The following is a 24,854-nucleotide window of genomic DNA, read 5'->3' as shown; positions in this document are numbered from 1 at the left end:
CAAAATAAAGAAGGAGCTGAATCAGAACAAAAGATGTCCACAGAAAATAATATCCACAAAGTTGTCTGCTAATCCTAGGCAAACAGAAATGAAGGGACAAAAAACCGACGATGTTTCCTTTTCCTGACGCCCTGATAACATTCCCTCGTTCAATTGGTCGTGTGCCCTTTTCAAGCCGTGCATTCCTCTTTCCCTTCGCACCAGGGCGGACCGTATGCGTCGAAGGAGCAGGGAGCAAAGAGGACTGAGGCAGCAGGAAGAATCGTTATTTAACGCGGTAAAGGGAAACCCGTTACCCGCAGCCGCACAACCCACCCCCTGCATTCCACGTCCGAGATCTCCCGGAGGACACGGGTGTCCGGGACACGGCTCCCTCCGGGAGCGATGGCTGTCTTGTGACGGCGAGGGCTGTGCTAACACCGAGCCAGCGCACATGAACCGGGGCGCTCCCCCCGCCGCGTTGCCCCGCTTTCCTCAACCCACAAAACGGCGGCTGCGAAAACGACACCAGCGAAACCCACCCCCGGTGAGGTACTAAGAAAAAATAATAACAGTAAGAAAAGGCCAGCCCGAGAAACGCAAGCAGCGGCGCCCGCCTCGTCGCGTACACACAGCCCGCCGGGGCCAGAGCCGCACGGGGGGCGCATCCCGCGGGCGCCCGCCTCACGGCTCCGCGCCCACCCCCGGGTCGCCCACCCCGGCGACGACCGCGGCTGCTGAGGGAGAGGAGGAGGTGCGGGGCACCTCGCTCCGTACCGGGCACCCGGTGCCTGTCAGCGGACCCGGGCAGCGGGACACGCCCGGCCGCCGGTACCGTGCGGAGGCGGAGGGCGGCAGGGGCAGCGCGGGGCAGAGGCGCCACTGCCCCCCCACACCGGTGCCCGCCAGGCGTCATTGGCCTGGGGTGAACCGTCGCCCCTCCCAGTGAGGGTCTCTCTCTCCCCCCTCCCCTCCTCCTCCTCCCCGTCCCCTCCCGCCGCCGCCAGGCAGTACCTCATATCTGCGCGGGCCGGGGGGCCCTACTCACACCCATGGCGACGGCGGGGGGGATGGAGGAGCCGGAGCGGCGTCCGCCTCCGCCAGACGCACCATCCCCTCCCGCTGCCTCCTCAGCCACCGTCTGGCGGGCGGCGGGGGGGGAGGAGCCCTGGCTCGCGCTCGCCCTCAGAGCCGCCGTACTGACGCGCGGCCGCGGCCTCCCTCCCGCCCCGCCGCGCGACGGGCAGGTGCGTGCGGCCAATCAGAGGCCGGGAGCGCCGCAGGGACCCGGCCTCCTCCGGCCAATCCGCGCCCGGCCGTACCCGCCCGCCTGCTCTCGTGCTGAGGGGGTCAGCGCGCAGGGAGGGGAGCTGGGGGGGGGCGGCGGTCGGGCTCCCTCCTCACCTCCAACGGGACGCGCCTGCGGATGGGGGGTGGGGGGGGGGGCTTTATTTTGCATAAGGGTAGCTCAAGGCCGTGCCTCTTCCTTTCCACACACACACACCACCCCACCCCCCTCCCTCCCTCAGCGGTGTCCCGCCCCTCTCTCAGGAGGTCACGCAGGGCAGGACAACCTCCGCGCGCCGCACGCTCTCCGCCGGGCGGCGGTGCCGTCGCGCAGCCTGCTGGGCCGCGTAGTCTCGCGCGGTGCTTGGGGGTGGTGCCTGCTACCGCCTCCCTCACTCGTAGTTAGCGGCAGCCGCTCTAGCCAATCCTACCTCCGCTTTTATGCCGAGTGGCGGCCGCCGTGGCCAATCACGAGCCCGCGTGGGGCCCCTCTGGACGCCGGGGTTAGAGGCGGTGCCCGTGCCTCTGCTTGCCGGAGGGCGCTGAGGTGGGAGCGCGGCGGAAGTAACGGTTTGTCATGGCAACTGCCGGTGGTGGGGTGGCGGCGCTCCCGGGGCGAAGGAGCTTGGGTGCCTCGGGTAGGGTTGGAGCCCTTCCGTTTGCCGTCGTCGCCCCTCAGGTTTCTCCGCGTCTAGCCCTTGGCGGGCGCAGAGGATCTGCTGCACCGCCGTGGAGGCGGGCGCTGGTGAGGCGCCGGTCTCTTCCCCCCGCGCTGCGTTGCTCTCCGGTGTGGTAAAGCACCGGAATAACAGCAGCGGCGGGACCGGTGGCACTAGGGGAAGGGGGCGCAGTGTGGCAGCTGCCTTTGGGGAACGTGGGAGTGCTGGGGCCGCAGCGCGCTGAGAGCCAGGTGAAGGGGCCCGGTACCGTCGAGCTCAGGGCTCCCTGCGGGACTGGTCGCGGTGGTGCTGGGCCCCGGCTGCGGCGCTGCTCGGTGTTTCTGAAGGGCGAGGTGCCTCAGGGCGGTCCCTTGAACCGGGCGTCCCCTGAGGTGGTAGTGCTGGATGCCAGAAGCGGTATAATGGCACCGTGGTTTTCCGCTTCTCTGTGCTTTTTCTTTTTCCTGTAACTTGAAGTGACCTCCTTTCTAAAAATTATTTTTCCTCTACAAAAGGCCGTTCTTTGTTGAGGACAACATACACCAAGTTGGGAGAGGAGACCAAAACCCCCAGTTGTGATTTTTAGTGAAGTCCTGTGTAAGGTTCCTTGTACTCCTGCCCTTTGTGCTGCTTTTGTCTGAGCTAGTCAAACTGCGTGCCTTCCAGCCTGGGTGGCAAACAGCCCATCTACTGCATTAGACCACCAGTTAGTAAATCACGTGTATCATTCATTGCCTTTTGCTGTACATCCTCAGTCCTTAGGATTTGTGATATTATGGGCAACAATACCAATATAACCTGTTTCAGGTAACACTGTATCTTGCCTTATCTGCTGATCTTTTTCAGCTCTTAGGTACTGGAAGGACTTACAGGCCCTGTGTTGCTTGCAAACAATCGCTGTTCTTAGGAAGTAACATAAAGCTTTAGCTACTTGTTTACTCCGTAGATATTGCATGTATTACAGTTTGGTTGCTGTGTCTCTTTTCAGATCACTATGAAGGCCTTGTATTGTCAGCAGAGTTCACCTAGCAAGGAAATGACATTTGTCTTCCAGGAAAGAGTGAGTTCCGATCATAATAGCACTATTAATCATTCAGTGGAAGAAGAGAGTGTGTCTGAATGCCACAAGGGAATTGAAACACCTAACTCTTTTGTAGATTTAAAAAAGAACTGGTGTAATCCTTGCACACGCAGGCAGGTAAATGAAAGTAGAGGAGGTGTATTTTACCATCATTATGCTGCACTTGGCCAGACCAGTGCTAGATTTCTCTGCACAGTTTTGGTGTCTGTATTTTAAAAACAAGTTTTGCAGCTGCAACAAATGAACTGTGGCTTTATGTGGTTTCACATCTCCTGGATGGATTTTCTGGTCACTGAAAAAGTAGAAATATAGCTTGATAAATTTATTGTGTTTGGAATGTGCCTACTGTTATTTTCTTTCCTCTTGTGAGTTCTTTGCTCTTAGTGATGATTGAGATCACAATGCAGCCTTTCTCTCAGAGACATTGATAAGTCTCCTTTGTCTAGCTACCTATTTTCCTACAACTTAAAGGAACAACAAGAAGACAACTGTTTTGTCAAATTTAGCTGAAACTTGTGCTAAAGAGTTTTTGTCAGTTTGAGGTAAACATTAATTGGATAAGTGTGTACACATGAGCTTATGGCATAAGGCTATAAAATAGGATGTCAGTGAGCATATATTGTTGCAGCTTTGGTGTCTGAATAGGAGAAAAATGAATACGTGGTTCTGAGGATGTGGACCTGTGTTCTTAAATCTGTTATAGGTACAAAATAAATTACTATAGATGCCAATTGTATAACTGTGTAATACAGATACCTAAATATACCCATGTTTTTTACCTGTGTGTATTCTCTGTGTAATATACATATCTAAATATACCTATAAACCATATACCAAAATGCAACAACATAGTACTGCTGAGAATTTTGCTTGAGCAGCTGCAAGGTCCCAGTAGTGAAGCACATCTGGCAGACTGTCTGAAGAGAAGGATGCAATGGGATGGGTGGTTTTGATAAAACCAAGGTGCATATTCATGGAGCAGTCTTAGATCTAATTAAACTGATTGTGAAATTGTCCTTTTTCTGAAAAGGTTTGTTCACCTTTCAGCAGCACATTTTTGTTCTCTTCCTTGTAATGGTTTTAAGAGTCATGTAGCTACAGGGTGAGGTGGATCAGTTTACTTATTCCAGTGAAAACTAGTGATTTGTTACAAATTAGTTCACATCATTGTCAGGGCTCCATGATTGCTAGCTCCCAACACAAATGTCCGAATGATGACATTTAAAATACGAAGGCAGGAACCAGTTAACAGCACAAACATTTCATTGTCTCTTTTTGTTCTTAAAACTTGTATTATTTTATAAAGAAAAGCAATTTTATTATGTGCATTGTAGCAGTACTTAGGTTCATTGAGCTATGCATACGAAAAGGATAGTTCCAAAACCAGTATAATCTTAAATTTACATAAATTACATAAATCCCTTAGATTCCAACTTTAAAAAAAAAAAAAAAAAAATCAGGGATGCAATATTCATATAGTTCAACAGTTTAATGGCTTTTCTGTTTTGTGGAATGAAGAGTGAGAACCCACTTTAGTTTGAGGAGCAGAAGGTCAGTCTGACTGGCAAACTGCCTTGCAGTTTTAAAGGAACAGCATATGTTTAACTCAGCTGGGGTGAGAAAAAGTTCAGCTCAAATATTCCTTGGACAGAGGTTACTGTTCATGTTGCTAAGCCTAGGGGAAAAGCAACAGCTGTGTCTTGGGAAGAGGTAAAAAAGAAATCAAAGAAATCTTAAACACTTAATATATCTTAAGAACTTAAACATTTAAGAATATATCTTAACTTCAGAAATAGAAACAAAGCACTCTCATGACTTTCTGTTAAGTATTCAACTTTCATTTCCAATGGACATCTTCACTGTGGACTACAGTATAACATGGAAATAAATGATTTTTGCCAATATCAGCTGTGTGGAGTCAGCAGTTCAGAACTCGGCTAATTAAATACTTGAGAGTAGCAGTACTCAACTACTTAAAATCATTGAGGGTATTAATCCCAAAACCAGAAGTTGAAATAGTAAGGGGAGATTTAATTAGTAGAACACTTTCATATATGAGGTAGTCATCATCTGTTGGACTTAACATCGGTTCTTATCAATGCTGTTCCTTTGACATCATCTCGACTACTTGAATATTTACATCAGTAAGTTTGTTGGTACTGTATGTCAGACATTCATGACAAAATGCTCTTAGAATTCACCATCACTCTTACAATATAGTTTTAATATTAAAGATCTGCTTTCTTCTATTTGTTGGACAGACACTAAGGGGGTAATTACATACTAAAATTGTTTCAGATAAGGCTGTGATATTTAATTTGCAGAAAAAAAACCAGAAAAGTGTCTGAGGTTTAGTAGGGTCTACTGGTCAGTTTGTAATAGTAATATACATGTACTCTAAGTGGTGGTGTAAATCCATTGTGATATTGGTTCCCTTTTCATTGAAAAAAAAAAAAAAAAAATCTTGTTCTTACTACAAAACAATCTAAACCAAAGACTGTGGAAAAGTGCTTTCAAGAGCTTGAGAGCATCCTACTAGCATGTTCATGCTGCATTGTATAATGTAACATCTGTAAATTTGTCCTAGGAAAACCTTCCTCCTACGAGAGACAATGATGTAAAAGTACAAGTTAGAGCCTGTGCACTGAGCTGCATAGATACAAAGGTATTTGCTTATTTTTTTTTTAATAAAAGCTAGAGGTGTTTACAGTTTCCGTTGAAGATCTAAGCCAGGGCCTTAGCTGGTAATTGGCGCAATTCCATTTATGCCATCTGAGGATATGGCTTTACTGCTGAGAAAGGGCACAGGATTGATGTGGTATTCTTGCATATCTTTAAATGAAAAGCACCTGTAATTTGGTTCCTAATTTGTGGAGAAAGATCAGTTGTCATTTGTGAGTTCTCTTACAGTAAATCCCTTTTATCATCCTCTGCATACTGACTTTAAGTCACAATTTGGCTTGCCTGTTAATAACTCTCTGGTTTTATTTTTTTATATGTTTCTAAGTTTAAATACAGAAAATCAGTGCAAAGGTTTTAATATTAAATGAGGAATATGTGTACTTTTTTCCCCCCAGATAACATTTTGGTAATGGCCCAACTTTTTTACTGTGAATATCCAACACTGTAAGATGATAAGAAATATGCAAATTTTCAGCCTTAGTAAGAATGTTGTAACCATTATTTTAATTTAGCTTCTGTCAGAAATTAAACTGGAGAAGGAGCTTCTACCTGTTGGTCGAGAAATTTCTGGAGTTGTATTGGAAGGTAAATTAGCATAATTGTCTTGTGAGGGTGTGGAGCAAGAATTAAGGTCTGGTAATCCAGAACAAATAATTACTGTTTGTATGGTACACCTTTAATAGTAGGAATTATTTGGTCTCTTAATGAGGCTTCCCCTTAGTCAGTAATGATACTGAAATGCAAGTAAAAAAAGGAACTGAACTGTAATTCCTGTGTATTTGTTCAGAGTTTTAAAAAAAGAAATTGCATGGCAGATTTCTAAATAAAATATACTAAGATCTTAACCTATTACCTGCACATGCTGTAACAATCTTAAATTTATTTTTACAAATAATTTGTTGGAATAGTGAAGACAAAATAACGTTCAGGAATTTTGGCAGTGTTTCTGTGACATGTCCACCTTTGATGTGTAGTTTAAAGGCTGGATCTTTCAAGCACACATACGTGTGTGTACTTGCATGTAACTGTTTGTGGATGGGGTGCCAAAGTTTAGTGAATTAAACATTTAGGTTTGGAATGTGCATATTTAATTATATTTTTTCCACTAGCAGGGTATATTTTGGGGTTTGTGAGCTAGTGATAAACAGTGCTTTCAAATACACGTTCAATTTCAGCTATAAATATTTTATCTTCATACCTTTCTTTCTTCCTTTTCATATATTCTTCATGAGTTGGAAGAAAGGTGACCTTTTTTCAGCCAGATGATGAAGTGGTGGGTAAGTTAATGCTTGTTTGCCTTATCAATTAACACAATAATCTTTTTGTAATGCATGGCTGAGGTTCATTGCTAGAGCTACAATTAGACATATTTTCAAAGATTCAGCTGGTGTCACATGAACAAACTCTTATAAATGAGAATTCTATTCCAAAGTTGTTCTCCTAGGGAAGTTTTTTGGTTATAAGAATGGAAGTTCAGGTCCCCAGCTAAAGTAATTTGTCATAGTTCTACTGTATTCACCAAATCTTTAAGGATATACACCTGGGTCCAACTTGCCATGTGGGGTGAGTGTTCTAATGGCAACCATCTGAATACATGCATAATTCTTTGTATTTATAAACATTACACCATCTTGATGTAATTAATATGTATCTCTTGATTTCTGTGGATGATAGAAAGTCTAGACTTATATTTCCTGCCTTCTTGAGGATGATATAAAAATACACTTTTAACTTGTTAGTGATAAATCTCTTCTTCAAGCATACTGAAGACTGTTCAGTTTCTTCTAAGTCACATCAATTCCTGTTTGAGTAAAGAGATCGAGAGTTGTTATAACTTAAACATGCAAGTAGGTTCACCAGTTCTTCTGGATTTTCTGAGTTGCCAAAAGCAATGCACCTACTCAGGTATTTTGCTGAATACAAGGCTACATTTACACTGATCCAAGTTGCTCATTTTCCAGAATCTTCATTTTTACTGCACATTAAAGTTCTTGAAAGTAGACCTGTTTCCCCCCTAACTTAACCACAGGGAGTCCATGCTTTATGATCCTACTATGACATTATTGTCAGAGAAGCCCATCAGAAAGGCAAGTGGTAATCATTGTACTTTTTTTTGTTTGTTATTTGAAACAGACTTCGAGGGGAAAAATCACACAGACAGTGCTTGGGACTTTTCCTTATAAAACTTTGGCAGATCTTTCGTATCATTAGCTTAAATCTAATGGACTAAGCTGTGTGATTATTAGTATTTATTCACCACTAAAAGTGTAATCCTTACAGTTGGGAATTAATATTCCATTTTATGGGGTACAGAAATGGCTTTGCTTTGTCTAGTAAAGTAGAACAGTTATGGCCGGGTATTTTCTGGTCTTGCATATGAATTAACTTTGAGCTATGAAGAGTATCATTACTGTGAACAATATTGCTCATTTGGTTAAACATCTTCCTGACATGCTGCATCTGTTGAATATTTTAAAATAGTATTTGTGTTTTGATCACCTTCTGTTGTAGCTGAAGGAATACAGTTTCAGTAAGTAATTAGGGAAGAAGAACGCTCTGAGAATATGTCAGTGGACCTTGAGAGGTCTAAGTGATGTTTAAGTGAGAGGGTTGGGGTTTTTTGTGAACTAGGACTTCATTCTGTTCTTGTTAATTCAGACATAGGATAAGTAGTTTGGATCAGCTGAGCTGCTTCAGAGTAAATCTGACTTTAAGGTAATGGAGTCTCTACTTGAGTCATGAAAGAAGCAGATTCATTTTGTCTAAGACTTCTGCTGTCTGCCGTTTTTAATTTGTAAGCGCAGGTACAGAAGAGTCAGAATTACATGTATGAAAATAGGAAGATTAAGAAAACAGCATTAAATATTTTTAGCCCTAAAATAAAACTTTAGTATTAAAATAAAACTTTATTAATAAATAAAACTTTATTTATTAAAACTCATAGCATTCCTTTTCAAACAGATGTTCAACCTTATGCATCCAATATAGATGCTATAAAGACAAAAGATAGGAGTGAAATATTTCTGTTGTGGTAAATCTTTCCTAACAAGCACGCTTCAAGTTACTATTGCTGTGAGCTTATACATAGTTAATCAATGAGCAAATTTAAAAGAAAACAAGCTATTGCCAGATGGTTTGGTTACCTGTGTGTTTAACAACATCAAACTGTTCCAAAATATACAATTGTCAGAAAAATATTTCTGCTTGAATTTCACAAAAAAAGCCTGTCCTTCTATCAAAGAGTATCGTCCTGGTATATACTCTTTACTGACTTTAACAGTAATAATATGGTAATACAGTCCTTATTTCTAAATCTACTGTTTTTCATGTAAGAATACATGTGCTCACTGGAAGTACTTGGTGTGTTACATCATTAATTTATTCAAAAAATCATACCAAGAATTGTTCCTCACTTTTAAAGTTTCTCTGATCCTTCTTCAGTCTTCCAGATGAGATTTCTTTGTCTATATAATGTATTCTTTTCTACATAACCATTTGTTTGGTTAAGAAACATACAGTAGTAAAACCTCAGACCAGCCAAAAATCTTTTGTTCTAAGATACATTCTTGACTTCTTTTCAAAGTTACTGTCAGTTTTATTTGTTGCTCTTAGCAATCAATTATACCATGTTCCTCACTAAAATAACTGCAGGGAAAAATATTCTGAGATTTGAATTGGCCACAAATACTTGGAAGACATGAACCTAGATATAAATGTACTTGCTCAGATTTCCTGGTGGTTAGCCAGTTTGCGTGTTGGTTCTTCCATATGCCTTGTTACTGAATACGTAAATAATCAATGCACAAATGCCCTACGCTGTGTGGAGTATTTCTGACAAGTAAGGTGAAAAATCTAATTTTGTACTTGTCAAATGCTTGATGTGTATAGCATACATAAAATAAAGGTCTATACTTCGTGTTGGAGCTTCTGTAAGCATTATGAGGTATATTAAGGGGCACAGTTCTTTAAGATGCCATATGTCTTTCCCTCAGTATAAGGGTTATGTTTTTGTGAATGGTTTTAGAGAGCCTGAAATCAATGTGAGTTGACAGCAATGTATAATGACTCCTTGGAGGCTGTCTTGAGTATTAGAAGATAATGTGACTTGTTCCTGAACTTTTGCATCTGTCAAGAAAAGGAATGTCTTCATGTATTATTCATTATGTGTTTTGCTTTTTCTATAGTAAGATGTTAGAATGCAAACTGGTTTAGGTGCCAAGGCTATTTTAGTTTACTATAAGGAATTTTTTCTTAATATTTGACATAAGATATTGTATTAATCATCAAAATCTGAATGATGCTTTAGGATAGAAGACATATTTCTAGGGACAACCTTTCATATATGTTTATATTTTGTATGCTAAATGAAAGGATTAGAAGATGACTTAAGTTATGAAAGTAAAACGGAATTGATAGTGACGTTGTAAGAAAGTGTGTTTTGTTCTGAGATTCTTGCCCTTTTGCGTTATCTACAGAAGCTATTGTGCAATTAGGAAATAGCTACTTTAGACTTAATTATTCTATAGATAAACCCTTGAGAGGTCTCCACAGGTATACAAGTGCTGTAGGGTAACTATATTTAAATGGGAATTGTGAAAGACTGGAAATAGCAGCCAGATTTACTGAGGATTTTAAGCCGAAGCCCTTGCTTTGTTCTAAACGGAGTGTAAGATTTGGGTGGGAACAGGAAGAAAATACTGTTTTACCAAGGATAGAGGGTACATATATTCAGAAGACTGATCGAATGCCAGAACCTACTGCTCATGAATCTCCTTCTTTGGCCAGCAGAGGAAAAAAACACTGTTATGAGCAGGATGGATTTCTCTTTTTTTTTTTTTTTTTTTTCTCCTTTTTTTTTTTTCTTCTGCCTGTTCTGTGTTTGCTTTCTCTGCCTTCCATATGTGATTTTTTTTTTTTTCCTTCAGTTCCTCTTCTCTATTCCAACTTTTTAAAACTTAAACAAACGCGTTCTTGCTTGTTCTTCCTCTGCTTCTTTCTGTCCTTTTTTTTGCTGCCTTTGTTAACAACACATGTACAGGCATCAGGATGGAAGAATATCAGTATCTGTAGTGTGGCTTGGTGTGTGCCTGTCTGCAGTATGAAAGCTCAATTTTCTCCTTTGTTAGCCATTGCCCAGGGTAGAAACAGGTGAGCTCAAAGCGAGAGCAGTGTGAAATTAGTTCAGACATGACCTGACAAAAATTAAACATGCCAGTAGCAAAAAAGTACTCAGCAGTGTCCCTATTCTTTCTTTCCCCAACCCCAAAATGCTGCTTGGAGCTCCTCTGGAACAATCTTCTGCACTGTGCCCATAGAGATTACAGGCTGTTACCTTGCCAAGTTTTCTTAACCTGTCACAAACTTGACAAGAGGGCAACTGAATCACAGACTGAGTGGGACTAGCAATTTCATAAGGAGCTTGTTTTGGTTATAACATATGCTTGTTTGAAATTAAAGGTCTACATTCAATTTTTTTTCAGGAATTTTGCCCCTGGATTCTGAGGAGCCTGGTCTTTGTGAAGTTGTTCTAGTTCATGAGCATTATTTGGGTATGTAGTTCATATATTTTGCTAATATTTATATTTACTGTATCTTTATACTTCAGTTTAGCTTTTCTATTAGGGAGCTAATTAACTTGGTTCTCTGGGCAACCTTGTTCTGTATAGCAACATTCAGACATTCTGAACATTGTCTACTCCACCTGTTCATAGAAGCTTTGAATACTGTGTACTCTCATGGGCTTTTTCTTTGCTGTTACCATTTAATGGGTTAATGTTTTGCCTAAACCACACAAGCTGACTCTTTTTTTTTTTTTTCCTTTCCTTCTAACTTCCCTTTTTGTTGCTTCATTTTATTTCTACTTTTTCCTCACATCATCTGTCCCAAAATTAAATGAGAAATTTTGTTTTCCCCTTGCTTTGATTCAATCCAGGAGCATTACTTGTGACCAGACTAACAGATGGGATGAAATTAGCACACTAGAAACTGGAGAAAGGAGTTTTCAGGGAATGAGGATTAGGGAAAACCAATTATTGAAGCATTCTTTTTCAATTATTGTGAGTGTGTGAGTTTCCAGTTTCCCCCTTCTGGGCATAGAGTGCTTTAATGCACCGAATACTGAATTTGGGAATCTTTGTGAATCTTCTCCGAACAGTTTGTTGTGTTAGTTTGAACAAGTTACTCTTCTGCTCAGATTAGTTTGTTTTTGTGTTTCTGTGACTGTCCTTGAATTCAACCTATGTAGTTATGAGATTACTCCCTTACAGTTGTTCATTCTAAAACCAAATCCCTACTTTTATTGCATAAAATATTGTGAAATATCCTCTCTGTTTTTTTTAATATATATGAAAGGTAAACAAGTATTATTTCTGTTGACTTGTTTGAAGATGAAATCTTCCTGACTAGCTATGACAGTTTCTGCAAAATAAGTCATGGACTCATGGAGATGAAAAAATAGGATTTATTTTTTCTAACACTTAAAAGTATAAATCAAGCAAAATGAAATCTAGAGGTCTGTACTGCCTTATCACTATTTACAGTAAGTATAGGCAGAAAATATTTCTGACTTTATATTACCTTCAGCAGCTTCCTTTGTGCTAAGTGGTATGAACTGGCACACAAAGTGATGATCCCTAGAATTCTTTTCCAGCACACTGATAAATGATCCCAGGTGATCCCATTGCTTATGTTGTTTTATAGCTTCGTTGAATTAGGTTAAACTGTCAATTCTTATGCTTGAAGGGACAGACCAAACTTTTCCAGTCTTTTTCTTCCCTAGTGTGCCTCAAGAGGATTGCACTTGCTTACTTAAGTTCTGTGCTAGACTCTCAGCTGGTCCATGATGATTTTCTAGCTGACTATCAAGGTCTCTACTAAATCATGTAAATTGCTTACATTAAAAATGGTGGTTGAACTTGTGATTTCTAGTTAACAGAGTACTTCATTAACGTTACCTGCCCAGGCTTTTAATCATGTGGATAGGATGGGAAAACTTAAACGTCTTATAGGTAGAGACAAGAGAAAACAGAGATGACAAATAATGTCATCTTGACCTTTATCTCTCTTTAAAAGTGTTATAGCCTTCAGAAGCTGTTTATAGAAATGGACTATGAAGTAGAAGATTCTAACCTATAAAGAGAATTAGGAACTCATGGATTGGAACACGCATTGTATATTGTCTGTGTCAGAATTGCCTTTGTGAAAAGAAGACAACACCTCCTCAGATCATTTCTGTTGTGAGGTTATGGTAGGAAGTGTGTCTCTTTTTTTTTTTCTTCTGTTCAAATACTGTATTCGTATTTGAACTTGCTCACACGAGTGCTGCAGAAGCAAAATAATTATTCTTGGAATAATATTTGCTTTTCCACTTTGACTCCACTTACCTGACCAAACACTGCCATGAGCCACAACATCAGAATACTGCCTTTGTGAAATAGGTTGTAATTATACCTATAGATGATTTGACTTGTATAATTTTCTTTCATGTTTCAGAAATTGATGGTCTAAAATAGTTCTGAGTGAAATGTCAGGGACTTGATGCTTTTCTTTTTCCCATCTGCTTTGTTTGTTTGTTTGTTTCCCCAAACTTAGTTCGTAAACCAGAAAAAGTTTGTTGGGTTGAAGCAGCCGGGACTGTTCGTGATGGTGTCCGAGCATACACAGCTTTACACTACCTTTCCCAAGTCTCTCCTGGAAAAACTGTCCTTGTAATGGATGGAGCAAGTGTAGGTAACAACTGTGCAATAATAACAATTTCGGAACAGAAAGATTACCTCTGCCATAAATAACTGCCTTATCACCAGGACGATTGGATTTCTTACAACATACTAAACATATCAAGCCTTGTATTTTACTCCTGGCAGCTCCCTTAACTTAATGGATTAATAGGAAGGGCCCTCCCACATAAGATACTGAGCCAAGAATACAGTCCTTTACATGTTGTGTGGGTAGTGGAGAGAGGTAGTTCTCTTTTGGTGTTTTACATTGACATAGTTTTACCCTAAGCCCTCAGGTATAACTGGAGGAAAGTGCCTTAATTTATTTCTTTCCCACCACTGCTTCTCAATTTCTCTTAGACATAAATTAATTTGCATTACTGCAATCTTTATTGCTAATGAAGATGTGGAGCTTGCCTCAGCCAAGATTCGTTAATGTAAATGTGGCTGGGGCTTTTTCCTTGGTAGCACTTCTGCCTTCAACAAGCAAGCAAGCCCAAAGCTACAAGTTACAATTGCAGTTATGGTACTCGCATGACCTAAAATAGAATCTGAGCTATTTTGTTGAAGAGAACTATGTAATTACTAAAAGTTTGGTCAGAGCTTCCCAGTCAATGCAAAGACTTCTTTGGCCTCACTTAGAACAGAAGAATATTCGAATTCTTGGTTCTTATGAATTTACTTGAGGATTAAGTTCATTTCTGGATACTCTCCCAACTTCTGAATGACCTTTGCAATATAATCTTTCTTAAACAGCATAAAATTATTGCTATAAATCGTACACTTTTTTTTCTTATGCAGCCATTTGGTACAATAGCTATTCAGTTAGCACAACATCGAGGAGCTAAAGTAATATCTACTGCATATTGTCTTGAAGATAAGCAGTACCTGGAGAGGCTCAGACCTCCTGTAGGTAAGTCATATTCTTCAGTGCTAAAGTTTATGCTGTAGAATGTCTCAAAATATTTTTTTTTTGTCTAGAAACTCATTTCAGTGGCTGAAAACAAACACAAATTTATAAATAGCCTAATTAAATAATTTTAAAATTTATTCTGTACTCCATAGTTATTTAACTTCTGGTTTAGGTGTATTTAATGGCATTTTCATTCTTCATTTAAATTGTAATGACTGTCTCTCAGTACTTTCCATCTCACACAACAGTGCTTTAGTGCTGGCTTTTTGGGCTAACTAATCTGGAAGTCTTTTCATTTTATGAAGTTGCTGCTTGTGAACAAGAAGGCAGCATTGCTAAATTGCCAGTATCATGGTATGTAACCTAGGTACCCGAGCCAGAGTTCAGATCTAATCATATACTTGATGAGTGTTCATCAGACTCAAATTACTTCTAATAGTATTTTATCAAGCTGTGTGGCAGCTCAGTATCAACTGAGTTACTGTCATAACTGTAGCTGAGTGTTCAAAGGCTGCATTTTCCTATTTTTGAAATGAACTTTGCATTAGACATAATACTTGTATTCATCTGTGACTTCTTCCATTTTCTCTCTTTGACACTTAAGTTTTAGGTGTTTTTTCCCCCAAAGTAACAGTGCTGTTTGGACCATGGGAAAATTATGTAGAAGCTACTAGCATCTTTTCCTGATCAAACTACTTCTTATTTTGATGCTGCAGAGTGGAGGAAGGTAGACTATTTCTTTATTCAGAGTTTTAAAACAAAGGATGGCATTGCAAAGTTCAGTTTGATTGCAGTCCATGAACTTTGCTGTACAGTGAACAAAGGGTTAAAACAAGTGTCTGATACTTCCTCTTCAAAATGCACAGGCTGCCACAGTGTAATCAGATTTATTTTTCAGTGTGTGATTTTTGTTGTCGTTCAAAGAAGTATACCTAAGAGTAGCTGTGTCACTTGTAAGAATGTTTTTGTGGGGGAAAGCATTGTGTAGTCAGTTATCATATCTACTTATATTACAGTTACATCAATCATATATATATATATATATATATATATATATATGGGTTAAGATGAGATCTGATTAAAAAGATAATGTCAAGGTTAACTGTCCCTGACTCTGACTCCTTTCTCCTTTGTTGTTTTGCGTAATGTTAGCAATCTTGGAGATGAATGGGAAATGGAGAATTGGAGCAGTTTTCAAATCTTCTCTCTTGTTCTTAGTGACTCACTAAAACCAGGCATTGCTGATACGCAGGTGCACATAGTATTGTCCTTGTGTTCTCCCTGCTGGCTCAAGAATAGTAAGCTAGCAGAAGGATGAAATAAGCCAGAGAGCCGCTCTTTAGACACAGAGAGAACAGAGTTCTTGTAAATTTTAATTCCTTTCTGGCTCCCGAGAACAGAACTGGCAGTGGAAGCACAGAGACAACACAGTGTGCATGTGCATTCTGGGGCTGCACGTTCACACACATCTGCAGTGTTGGGAAGTGATTCGCTTCCAGCCTACCAAGTGAGTATTTAGCTCTTCCAGTAGTGGCTTTGGAGTGCTGATAATGCAGCAGGAAGTGGAGTGCTGTGTAGAGGTTCTTACACAAGAGTAGGGAGAAAGACATTTTTACTGTCTGACCTTAATGATCTTCAACAGGGAACTACAAAGTTTTGTGCTGGGAATGTCATCATTTCTTCTAAGACCTAGCAGACTCATTTCTCTAGATTTTTATATTACCTCTTTTTTTTGGCAACTTTACAAAAAAGGCTAGGTTTTCCTTATTTCAGAAGTCTTTTTTACTGTAACAGACATTACAGACATCAGAACATAGAGCATTTTTGTGAATGGTGTTGTTATGTAGAGGTTTGCTATGCCAGCTGTTACAGGGTGAAAGAGTAAATACAAGAGACCTAACACTTTGCTTTGTAGTATCTTATGGGTATATTTTGCAAATGATATGAAAACTTTATTAGCTAAGAAAGGACTAACTTTATTTATTATTTGTACTGTCAGCACATATGAATATGACTTCAGGTTTCTTGGCATATTTGCTTTTTGCTGGCATTTTTGAGTTATATGAATGTCAATATAAAATAAATGCTCTAAGCAACCCAAGCATAGCTAGTTATATCTATGTTGGCTTCTAATGTCTGTGGGTGGAGGGTTTTTGAGTTTTGTGCTTGTTCAGTGGGGTTTTTTTCTTTAGTTTTTAGCAAGAGTCTTATCAGTTGTCAATGAGCAGCAGTTTTTATTATCAGTGTGTAGCGTAACTAGCTGCTTCATAAAATGGCTGCAGTAACCATCTCTTGCAGTGAAAAGGCCATTGCTTGTATTGCTCGTGTATGTGCTTGTTTTACAACAATAGAGTTTAGCATTTTTGCAAATGTTTGTGGAATGTAAACATTGGGGGGAAAAGTACAGCATTAAAAAGAGAAACAGCTTGAGCATAAAATCAAAAAGCCACTGTTTTTATGGTTTGGGGCTTTTTTTTGGTTTGGGTTTGGTTTGGGTTTTGTTTTGGGTTTTTTATGATTCCAGTGCCTGCAGTAGAAGTTCCTGTTTAAGGATTCATATTTAGACCAACAGGATGGCGGTCTTGCATGCCTTCGGTAATGTCTGAAGTAAATATACTAATAGAAGGATGGATTTATAAGAGATTTTGACATTGTAATGCACATGTTTCAGACTAGAGACAGAACATTACATTAATAATGTGATGAGTTTGTTAGAGAACAGAAGAAAAAAAAATACATGCACACATATATGTTTCTTCTGTTCCCTAGGCTACCCCCTTTTTTTTTCTTTTGGTTTGTGTGTTTGGTTTTTTTTTTTTCTTTAAAAAACAGTATTGAGCTTTCAGTGGATACCTTTCTGGTAAAAACTCATCAGTGCTTTCATTGCTCTCTAGAGCATGTTCAGTAAACCAAGTAGTAGTTCTTTTGTGTGACAGTTTTGAAACTCTGTAGCTGAATTTACTGGGTGAAAGTAAACTCTGATAGCAAGTTGAGGAAATACAGATATTTCTACTTCTCACCAATAGTGAAAGAAGAGAGAAACTGAAGCCTTTTTTGAGTCAGAATGTTATTTTAGAGGTTGTGCAAATCACAGAAGAAACTGAACTAATTTACAAATGTTTTGTGAGAAATTTTGCATAAATGACAAAAGATGATGGAAAATAATAGTAAAACTTGTTGCTCAGACTTTTCCACAGTGGAGATAAATTGTTACAGCATTTTGCTAGGAAGGAAGTTGAACAGGATTTTGATGAGTACTGTTTGAACTATTGTATTATGTGGCAAAACTGGAAATTTTTGCCAAGCGGAAATCAGAAAATAGTCAAACTGATTAAACTATTGCCCTTCTTTCTGACAGTCAGGTTTTGAGTCTGTTAAATCAGAATTATTCTCAAAATTGAAACTATTTGCAGAAACTTTATACTGTGTCAAATTGACGTGTTAAGAGAAACCTTTTAACTTCTTGACTGAAGAAACTTAATAAGAAAAGGATATTATGGGGTTGTATTTGCATACAGGGAGTGTGACTAGCATTATTAATGTGACATCTTTATTAAATTATGACCATATGTGTTCTCTTCAGCCAGATAATTTGACTTCAGTGAAAAAAATTAATGATTGACCTAAGAATTTGAATGTATCTTATGATTTGATTGGAAGGGGGAGGACAAAAAAAAACCCCACCAAAGCACTGACTATTAATATTCTTAATGACCAGTTTCTTGCAATTTTTCTTCTTCCTTCCTACCTCTGTCATTAAATTCAAGAAGGTATACGGCAGCCTTTAGTGGGTAAGTACACATTGCAAATTTTAGTTTAATCCATTATGCTTTGGAACTGTGCCTCCAAATTTATTTGACATTATTTCAGTTATCATTTTGATGAGAAGACTTTGTCTTCTTTAGCTTCTAAATGTTTGTTCTACCTCATTATGAAACAAAACTTAAAAACCTTAGCTGCTACGTCTCTGCCCTAGTTATACCTGATTATGTGATTTATCTTTATAACCATCTATAAATATGATATCACAGATACGTGAGAAGAAAATGTATTAGGAACTTTCAGTTCAGAAATATTTCAAGAGGAGATGTAAATACGTCCATCTAAATATTTATTTAATGACCCAGAGAGCCATTTGGAGGTTAAAAACATCATGCGGAAAGTAATATAGTAATAAGTTTATCCATGCTGTCAGATAAGTAACAATGTTACTAAGTATTATTTTAAAGAAAAGATGGATATAATAAGATTAAAAGACTTACTGGAATCATAAGAATAGTCAAGTCAGTGCCTTGTACTTCTGACTTGCACTGGGAGACAGGGAGAATAGGTTTTTATTTCCTTCTATGATGTGAAAGCAAGAGAAGGGCTCTGCAACAGACTGGCAAGAAGTGGTGGTTTTTACGTAGAGTAAGGGAAGAACTGCTATGGTTATTTGACAGATAATTTAAAAGCTGGGAGATGTGAAATAAGGTGCCTCCTTATCTTTTAGCCATTCTCTTTTGCTTCGGTACATGGCTAGTCACTCCAGAACTTGCTATTTTTGAAGGTGCTTTTGGAAAAGAAGAGTAGCAAAGAATGAACTTACAGAAGGATTTCTAATTCTTATAGGGGCAGACTTTATCTGTCCTTCTTGGCCTAAACAGACGTGTGAGGTTCACTTCTGCATTAAGCTAATACATATTTTTCATGTTGATCTTGCACTGTATTGGAAAATGAAAAAAAAACCTATTGGCTAGGGTTTTTTACTTAACTGCAAACTTGCTTGTAATACTTTCAGAAAGTAGAAACTTTCTATTCTGCTCTGAATGTAAACTCTGTATTTTTATTGTAGTTAACAAAATATACTGCTCTTCCTAGGTCGCGTGATAGATGTGTCAAATGGTAAGATAGATGTGGCAGAAAGCTGCTTGGAAGAAACGGGTGGCCTGGGAGTGGATATTGTTCTAGATGCAGGAGGTATGTAACTGATGAAAATCTGATCTTCAGAAGACCATTAGTTTGTTGGGGGTTTTAGTATTATTTCCAAGTAATATAGATGGAGGCTGCATCACCACAAACGATTACATTTAGTTGCTTGTTCCCATGCAATTTTATGTATGTATCTTTATTCAATACATGTCCTTAAGCCAGATGTCTTTAAGATCTCCTCATATCACCCTCTAGTGGAAGCATCTGATATTGTTAGTCATTTGCTAAATTTGTCTGAAATTGTCCTTTATTTAAACCGAGAAGAAAAGAATGTGTTTAAAGAGTAGAGCCATGACATCGTTTATGCTACCTTATTTTAATACAAAAATTACACCATAATTACCAGTACTGTCAACCTGTATTCTAAAACAATTGTAATAGTTGAAACCTCCAAAGTTATTATTTTTAGCTGAAATAATTAAAGAACTTCTTAAGTTCCATTGAAATGTGTTAAAAGGATTATAAATATATTTAATTTCTTAAATCATCTACTTTCTCCAGTGTTCTCATGTGACTAACAACATCATTTAATTGTAGTGCTGTTCCAGACAGCCATCTTTCATTGAGTTTATTCATATGCATATATTGCAACTCTTAAGATGTGGGACTGGAGAGAATCCCAAAATATGTGGTTTTCAGTACAGGAAGAGATGGACATTTTATTCTGAACAGAATTTTCTACTGAGCTCAAATGAATTTGTTTCCCCCCTTCTTTCCCCCAGTGAAATTATATAGTGCTGAAGATGAATCAGCTTCAAAATCACAGTTGCTGCCTCATAAGCATGATATCATTACTCTTCTTGGTGTTGGGGGACACTGGATAACAACAGAAAAAAATCTTCAGGTAAAGATACTATGCAATTAAGTAGCTTGTACCATAGTATGTACGTGGATGTGTCTGTGAGCTTCTGTCATGTCCGAATGGTTTCCCACTGTTAAATAATATCAGTTTTCACTTAAGAAAATTTTCACATCAAGAAAATGGGAAATATGCAGCATTAATAATGTTTTTATTTTCCTTTGGGACAATTTTGGGGCTTTTTTCTCTGAGATGGTAGTAAGTTATGTTAATAGCTTGGCTGTACTGACAAATTTGAAAGGACCTATTTTGTTTGGCTCAGGGTATTAAACTGTTTAACAAGACAGAAAAGTATCATTTAAAGCTATAAATACCACAAGTTTGCAAAGTTTGAAGAATGGGGAAGGAGTGGGTTTTTGTTTGTTTTAACCATCTATATAAAATAATGATTTAACCTTTAATTTTGTATAGGAAAATTTAACTAAATAACATTTTTCTTCACTTTAAGTTGGATCCTCCAGATAGCCATTCCTTGTTTCTTAAAGGAGCCACAGTCTCCTTTCTGAATGATGAGATATGGAACTTGTCAAATATACAGCAAGGGAAGTATCTCTATATCCTTTTGACAGTCATTTTGAATACTGACTGCTAACATGGTGGATGGAAATATAACCAAGAAACCAACTAATAGATTCTCTTCCTCTCTGTCATGTAACTGCAGGCTTAAAGGTCAGCACAGTTAAGCATACAGTGTAACTAAAATAAAACATACTCATGTTTTAAGCTAGTCTCTGCATTCCCTCTAAATATATGTCTCTACTTTGTTCACTAAAAGCAGTGCTGAAATAGAAAACACACATTCTGGAAAAAATCCAGTATTTTGGTTTAAGATCAAAGCAACTGAAGACTTGATTCTATAAGTTTTTATGATGCATGATGGTTTGGAATTATTTTTTTTCTTTTGGACAGTAGATGCATCATCTGTAAATCTTAATGCAATCAGTTTAAAAGTTAAAATATTTTGGTTTCGTAACCTTTGTCTTAGTTGCCGTGTTATATACATAAAATTTATTGAGCAATGGGTATGGGAAGAAGAATGCCTCCTTCATTTGCATTACCTACATTTGGTCTTAAGCAGCTGGACTCTGAGCTTTCTACTATGATGACAGCTTTCAGTGGATTGCTTCAAGTGATGGAAGGTTTGTCTGCTTATGGCTTTAAGGACCCTCCCTGTTCTGTACTGCACTGCAGATTATGAGATCTGCTGAATCACTTTCGCAGTTTAGCAGAACAGCAGAGGCAGGTGAGGATTAAGTCATTATATTTGTGAAACGACTAACTGTACTGCAAGGAAGTCCTCCCCTCCTCCACTGACTGCAAAGCGGATTAGGCAAGGTTAGGCACACTGAGGAAATATTTATGGGATGCAGGCTATCTTGAATAGTTTTATAGTTTGGCATTTTTGTTGAATATTTACTGAGTAGTTATCCACATAAAAAGTAAGCTGACTAAAGAGTAAGATTTCTTCTGTCATCTCCTGGGGTATCTTTAATAACAGCAGCATGTTTTATCACAACAGGCTTTAAAGTTGAAAGGAAAAATCTGGGGGTGTTTGGAGTTTTTTTTGATCTGTGTCTCTTGTGAAATTCTTGACCATATGGCATTAATATCATCTGAAGAAATGGCAAGGTGATCACTTTTTTAAATGGCTTGAGCTTCAAGTATTAACCAGATTGTCACTTCCTTCATTTTAAGAGCAATATTTTTTGAGTTTCACATGAAGACTAAATACAGTCTCATCTGTTGCACTGTCATGAATGTTAGTCATTAACTCTGAGATCCCTTACAGATGTGCAGCAGTACTCCCAAGAATTTACAGACCCTGCTATGTTCCCAACTTTATTTTGATTTTTTTACCTCAGATGTCTGCATGAATAGTAGGGACAGTTAACTGGTACCAAAGTCTATCATCTTCATTCTGCACAAAAAATGTAATTGCCATTCTGATTGATTAATGTTGTACTAGCGCAGGCTGCATTTGTCAATCTTAACCCTTTTACTTTATTTTCCAAAATTCTGTTTTCCATTATTTCATTTCTGCATACTATTTCAGGAAAGGAGGTTTCTGATAGATAGAAAAAAGTGTGTAAATCTTATCTAAAGATTGGAATTTTCATTTTGCCTTGATCCTGTTGGTTTTGTGTCAATACAGGGCTCTTGCCAGCAAACAGTTATAGGAAGATTTATCTGTAGATATGTTGTTACCTTGACAGTCCTCTTAGATACCCATCTTAGAAGATATAATGGAGAAATTATCAAGTGGCATTTTCAGGTCAGATGATTTTTTTTCTAATTTTTTTTTTTTTTTTTTTAATTCAGCATTAGAAGTAGGAAACTGCCAGCACTGTACTGCAAATTTATATTGGGATGATCAGGAAAAGGTGCCTCACATCGTTTATGTGGAACAGTTTATGGTATTTCTGTTTGTAATATAGCAGGCTAAGCACAAGGAAATTTGGTAAACCCCACAATTGTGCTGTATGTCAAAATTTAACAGAGGCAGCACATTCCTTGGTGGAAGAAGTGCATATATCTGGCTGTTCAGCAGTGTGTTTGGTTGAGAAATGGTGTTGGCTGTAAAAGACAATAGGTCTGTCTAATATTCCTCTGAGAAGTCACAGCCTCGCTAGATACAAAGACTCCCATAAGAAGGTGGGAATGTAAGATCCTTCCTCTTAATGCAAGGTAACTGTATTGCTGTGAACAAAAGCCTCTCTACCACCACGGGTTTCTTTTTCCTTCTGTAAGAAGACTGTCTTTTAATTAACTTCTGTTTCCTGTTTGCTTTAGGGCTCTTCCCTTCTTCTGTGAACCCAAGCAAAGCTTTAATACTTTTATTTTGTTTAAGGAGTAAAGTTTACATAGTGAAAGTAAAGTCTGTTGCAGTAGTCCTGCAATATTTCTGTTGATCTGAGGATGTTCACCAGACACTTCTGACATATTGTTCCATTTTAGGCCTCAGCTGGATGAACCGATCCCATTGTATGAAGCCAAAGTTTCTATGGAGATAGTTCAGAAGAATCAAGCAAGAAAAAGACAAGTCATTCAGTTCTGACACAAAATTTCCCAATTTCTAAGCCTGTGGAAGATAAAGAAACGTAATGTATTTGAGAAGTAAATTAGTGTACATTTTCAAATAATTCTGTAACTAGGATTTAAAGATCTTTTGTACCTCAGCACAAATGGCCTGTGAAGCTCCTGTGACTACAGGGGGTTTTTTTTGATCCACTTGAGCAGAATTTCTTATCAGCAACTTCTGAAGAGGCAGTTTTGACACACATATCTTGTCTGCCCTGCCCCAATTACAAATGTCAGTAACATGTACAGGCAAACTCAGTTGCTGTTGGTTTTCAACCATAAAAAATTAAAGTAAAAAAAAAAAAATCTGGTGGGTTTTATTAGTCTTCCCTTCTCTGGGCCCTGCCAATAGTCACCTTTATATTTACCTTTTGCTTTTGACTGCATTGAGACTGAGCACTCTGTGTGGTACACTTAAAAGTCTTTACTCCACATTTTAAATTGTTATTTAATTCAAAGACAGGCAAATCAGAATGGGCAAGGATGCTAGAGGGGAAGGACATAGTATTAACAGTAAGAGTTTGCCCAGAGCTGATTTTCTTCATTTTAGCAACCAGGCAGTAAATCTAGTAGATCTAGAGTCCATAAGCTGATATAATCATGCCATTCAGATGTTTGAGGCACTTTATGTATCTTGTTACTGTAATGCTGTCTTTGATATCTTTCCAGTAAGGCCTTCCTATGCTGTGTACTTTCACTTTCCCTCTTCTAACCTCAGTCCTATGCCTAGCACTGCTCAAATCTGTTTATCCAACATTCTCCATTACCGTGAACCATCTGCAAATAAGCAGTAGTGAAGGAACTGCTATTTTTCTTTCTTAAAAGCATGTGGCTTCTTGCTTTTATTTGAGAGCAAAATTTTTTTTTTTTGTTCAGCTGTGCTATTCATTTTCACTGTGTGGATGGCTCAAACAGTGGACACAAGCATTTTAAACCTGGGTAAGAACTTGGAACATTTGAGTGAAAAAGATTACCTAGAACCCTGATTAATAGATCTATCATTCATTGGACCTACTAGGTTCTTGATAAATGATGCAAGGGAAACGCATAAAAGCATGAGTAAATTGTATTTTGCTACTAATGTGATGTCATGCAGTCTTGAAAATGTGATGCTTTTATGCATGTGTACACACAAGTCTAAAGCATGTGAATCCTCTATTCGTTTGACATTTATTCTAAAGCTTTGCTTATTTTTATTTTTTTCAATGTCATTCATTTTAGCCTAAATGTTTGCAAAATAAAGTAGATCAAGGAAAGGAGTTAAAAAATAAGGTTTACTAGAACAGGAACAACCACTGTCAGAACTGCAGAAGAAAGATTTTTACAGTATAGATTTTATTCTATTAGATCTTTTTCAACAGATATGTTGTTCCTGACTACATCTATAAATGCCTTTTGAACTCGATGTACAATAGACTAAGGCTTTAAGTGGTCTAGACTTTCAGATGGATCAAGTTATGAAGCAAATGTTTCTTCATTTAGCTGGCTGAGATGTCTCAGTGTTTTCTCACCTCTTTAATGATGCTAGCTTTAGATTGTTATCTGCTTGAACAAGAGGGTTCATGAGGTTCCCTAAGCAATTGCTTCCTCTCTTGCACATCCCCTGACAGAAGAAAGCAGAAAGTAGTTT

The 24,854-nt window shown here is 38.7% G+C and overlaps 2 protein-coding genes across 14 annotated transcripts in view; one reads left to right on the top strand and one right to left on the bottom strand.

The window, feature by feature from the left end:
* ITSN1 (intersectin 1) overlaps positions 1-1,146 on the bottom strand; it is a 146,376-nt gene extending 145,230 nt beyond the window's left edge. For all 4 annotated transcript variants that reach the window (XM_074903244.1, XM_074903253.1, XM_074903263.1 and 1 more), the window contains exon 1: positions 994-1,146. The gene's annotated coding sequence lies outside the window, so the exon portion shown is untranslated. The remainder of the gene's footprint in view (positions 1-993) is intronic.
* Positions 504-24,346, top strand: CRYZL1 (crystallin zeta like 1). Of its 10 annotated transcripts, none has more exons than XM_074903328.1 (14): positions 504-526; positions 2,914-2,985; positions 5,594-5,671; positions 6,201-6,273; positions 6,921-6,965; positions 11,169-11,237; positions 13,279-13,412; positions 14,205-14,316; positions 18,084-18,107; positions 19,177-19,275; positions 20,010-20,131; positions 20,595-20,703; positions 22,372-22,418; positions 23,102-24,346. In XM_074903328.1, exons 2-14 carry the CDS (start codon positions 2,920-2,922, stop codon positions 23,114-23,116), a joined length of 993 nt encoding a protein of 330 aa, XP_074759429.1. In that variant the 5' UTR covers positions 504-526; positions 2,914-2,919; the 3' UTR covers positions 23,117-24,346. The 10 variants fall into 10 exon arrangements, with proteins under 10 accessions (XP_074759429.1, XP_074759410.1, XP_074759400.1 ...); XM_074903309.1 differs by having other exon boundaries at positions 18,087-18,107; positions 20,595-20,700; positions 22,373-22,418; positions 23,102-24,345; XM_074903299.1 differs by having other exon boundaries at positions 20,595-20,700; positions 22,373-22,418; positions 23,102-24,344.
* Positions 24,347-24,854: the final 508 nt, after the last annotated feature.

Source organism: Athene noctua, chromosome 1 (genome assembly GCF_965140245.1).
Source record: "Athene noctua chromosome 1, bAthNoc1.hap1.1, whole genome shotgun sequence".
In the NCBI taxonomy this organism is placed as follows: domain Eukaryota; kingdom Metazoa; phylum Chordata; class Aves; order Strigiformes; family Strigidae; genus Athene; species Athene noctua.
The sequence above is the reverse complement of the archived record's forward strand: the minus strand, read 5'-3'. Positions and strand labels throughout refer to the sequence as shown.

What these genes read in the sequence shown, in the direction of transcription:
- CRYZL1 (XM_074903299.1), top strand. Translation starts at nt 2,920, where the DNA reads ATGAAGGCCTTGTATTGTCAGCAGAGTTCACCTAGCAAGGAAATGACA. An exon ending in TTGTAATGGATGGAGCAAGT is followed by an intron (nt 13,413 to 14,204) that starts GTAGGTAACAAC and finishes TTTCTTATGCAG; the next exon opens with CCATTTGGTACAATAGCTAT. An exon ending in GAGGCTCAGACCTCCTGTAG is followed by an intron (nt 14,317 to 18,083) that starts GTAAGTCATATT and finishes ATTAAATTCAAG; the next exon opens with AAGGTATACGGCAGCCTTTA.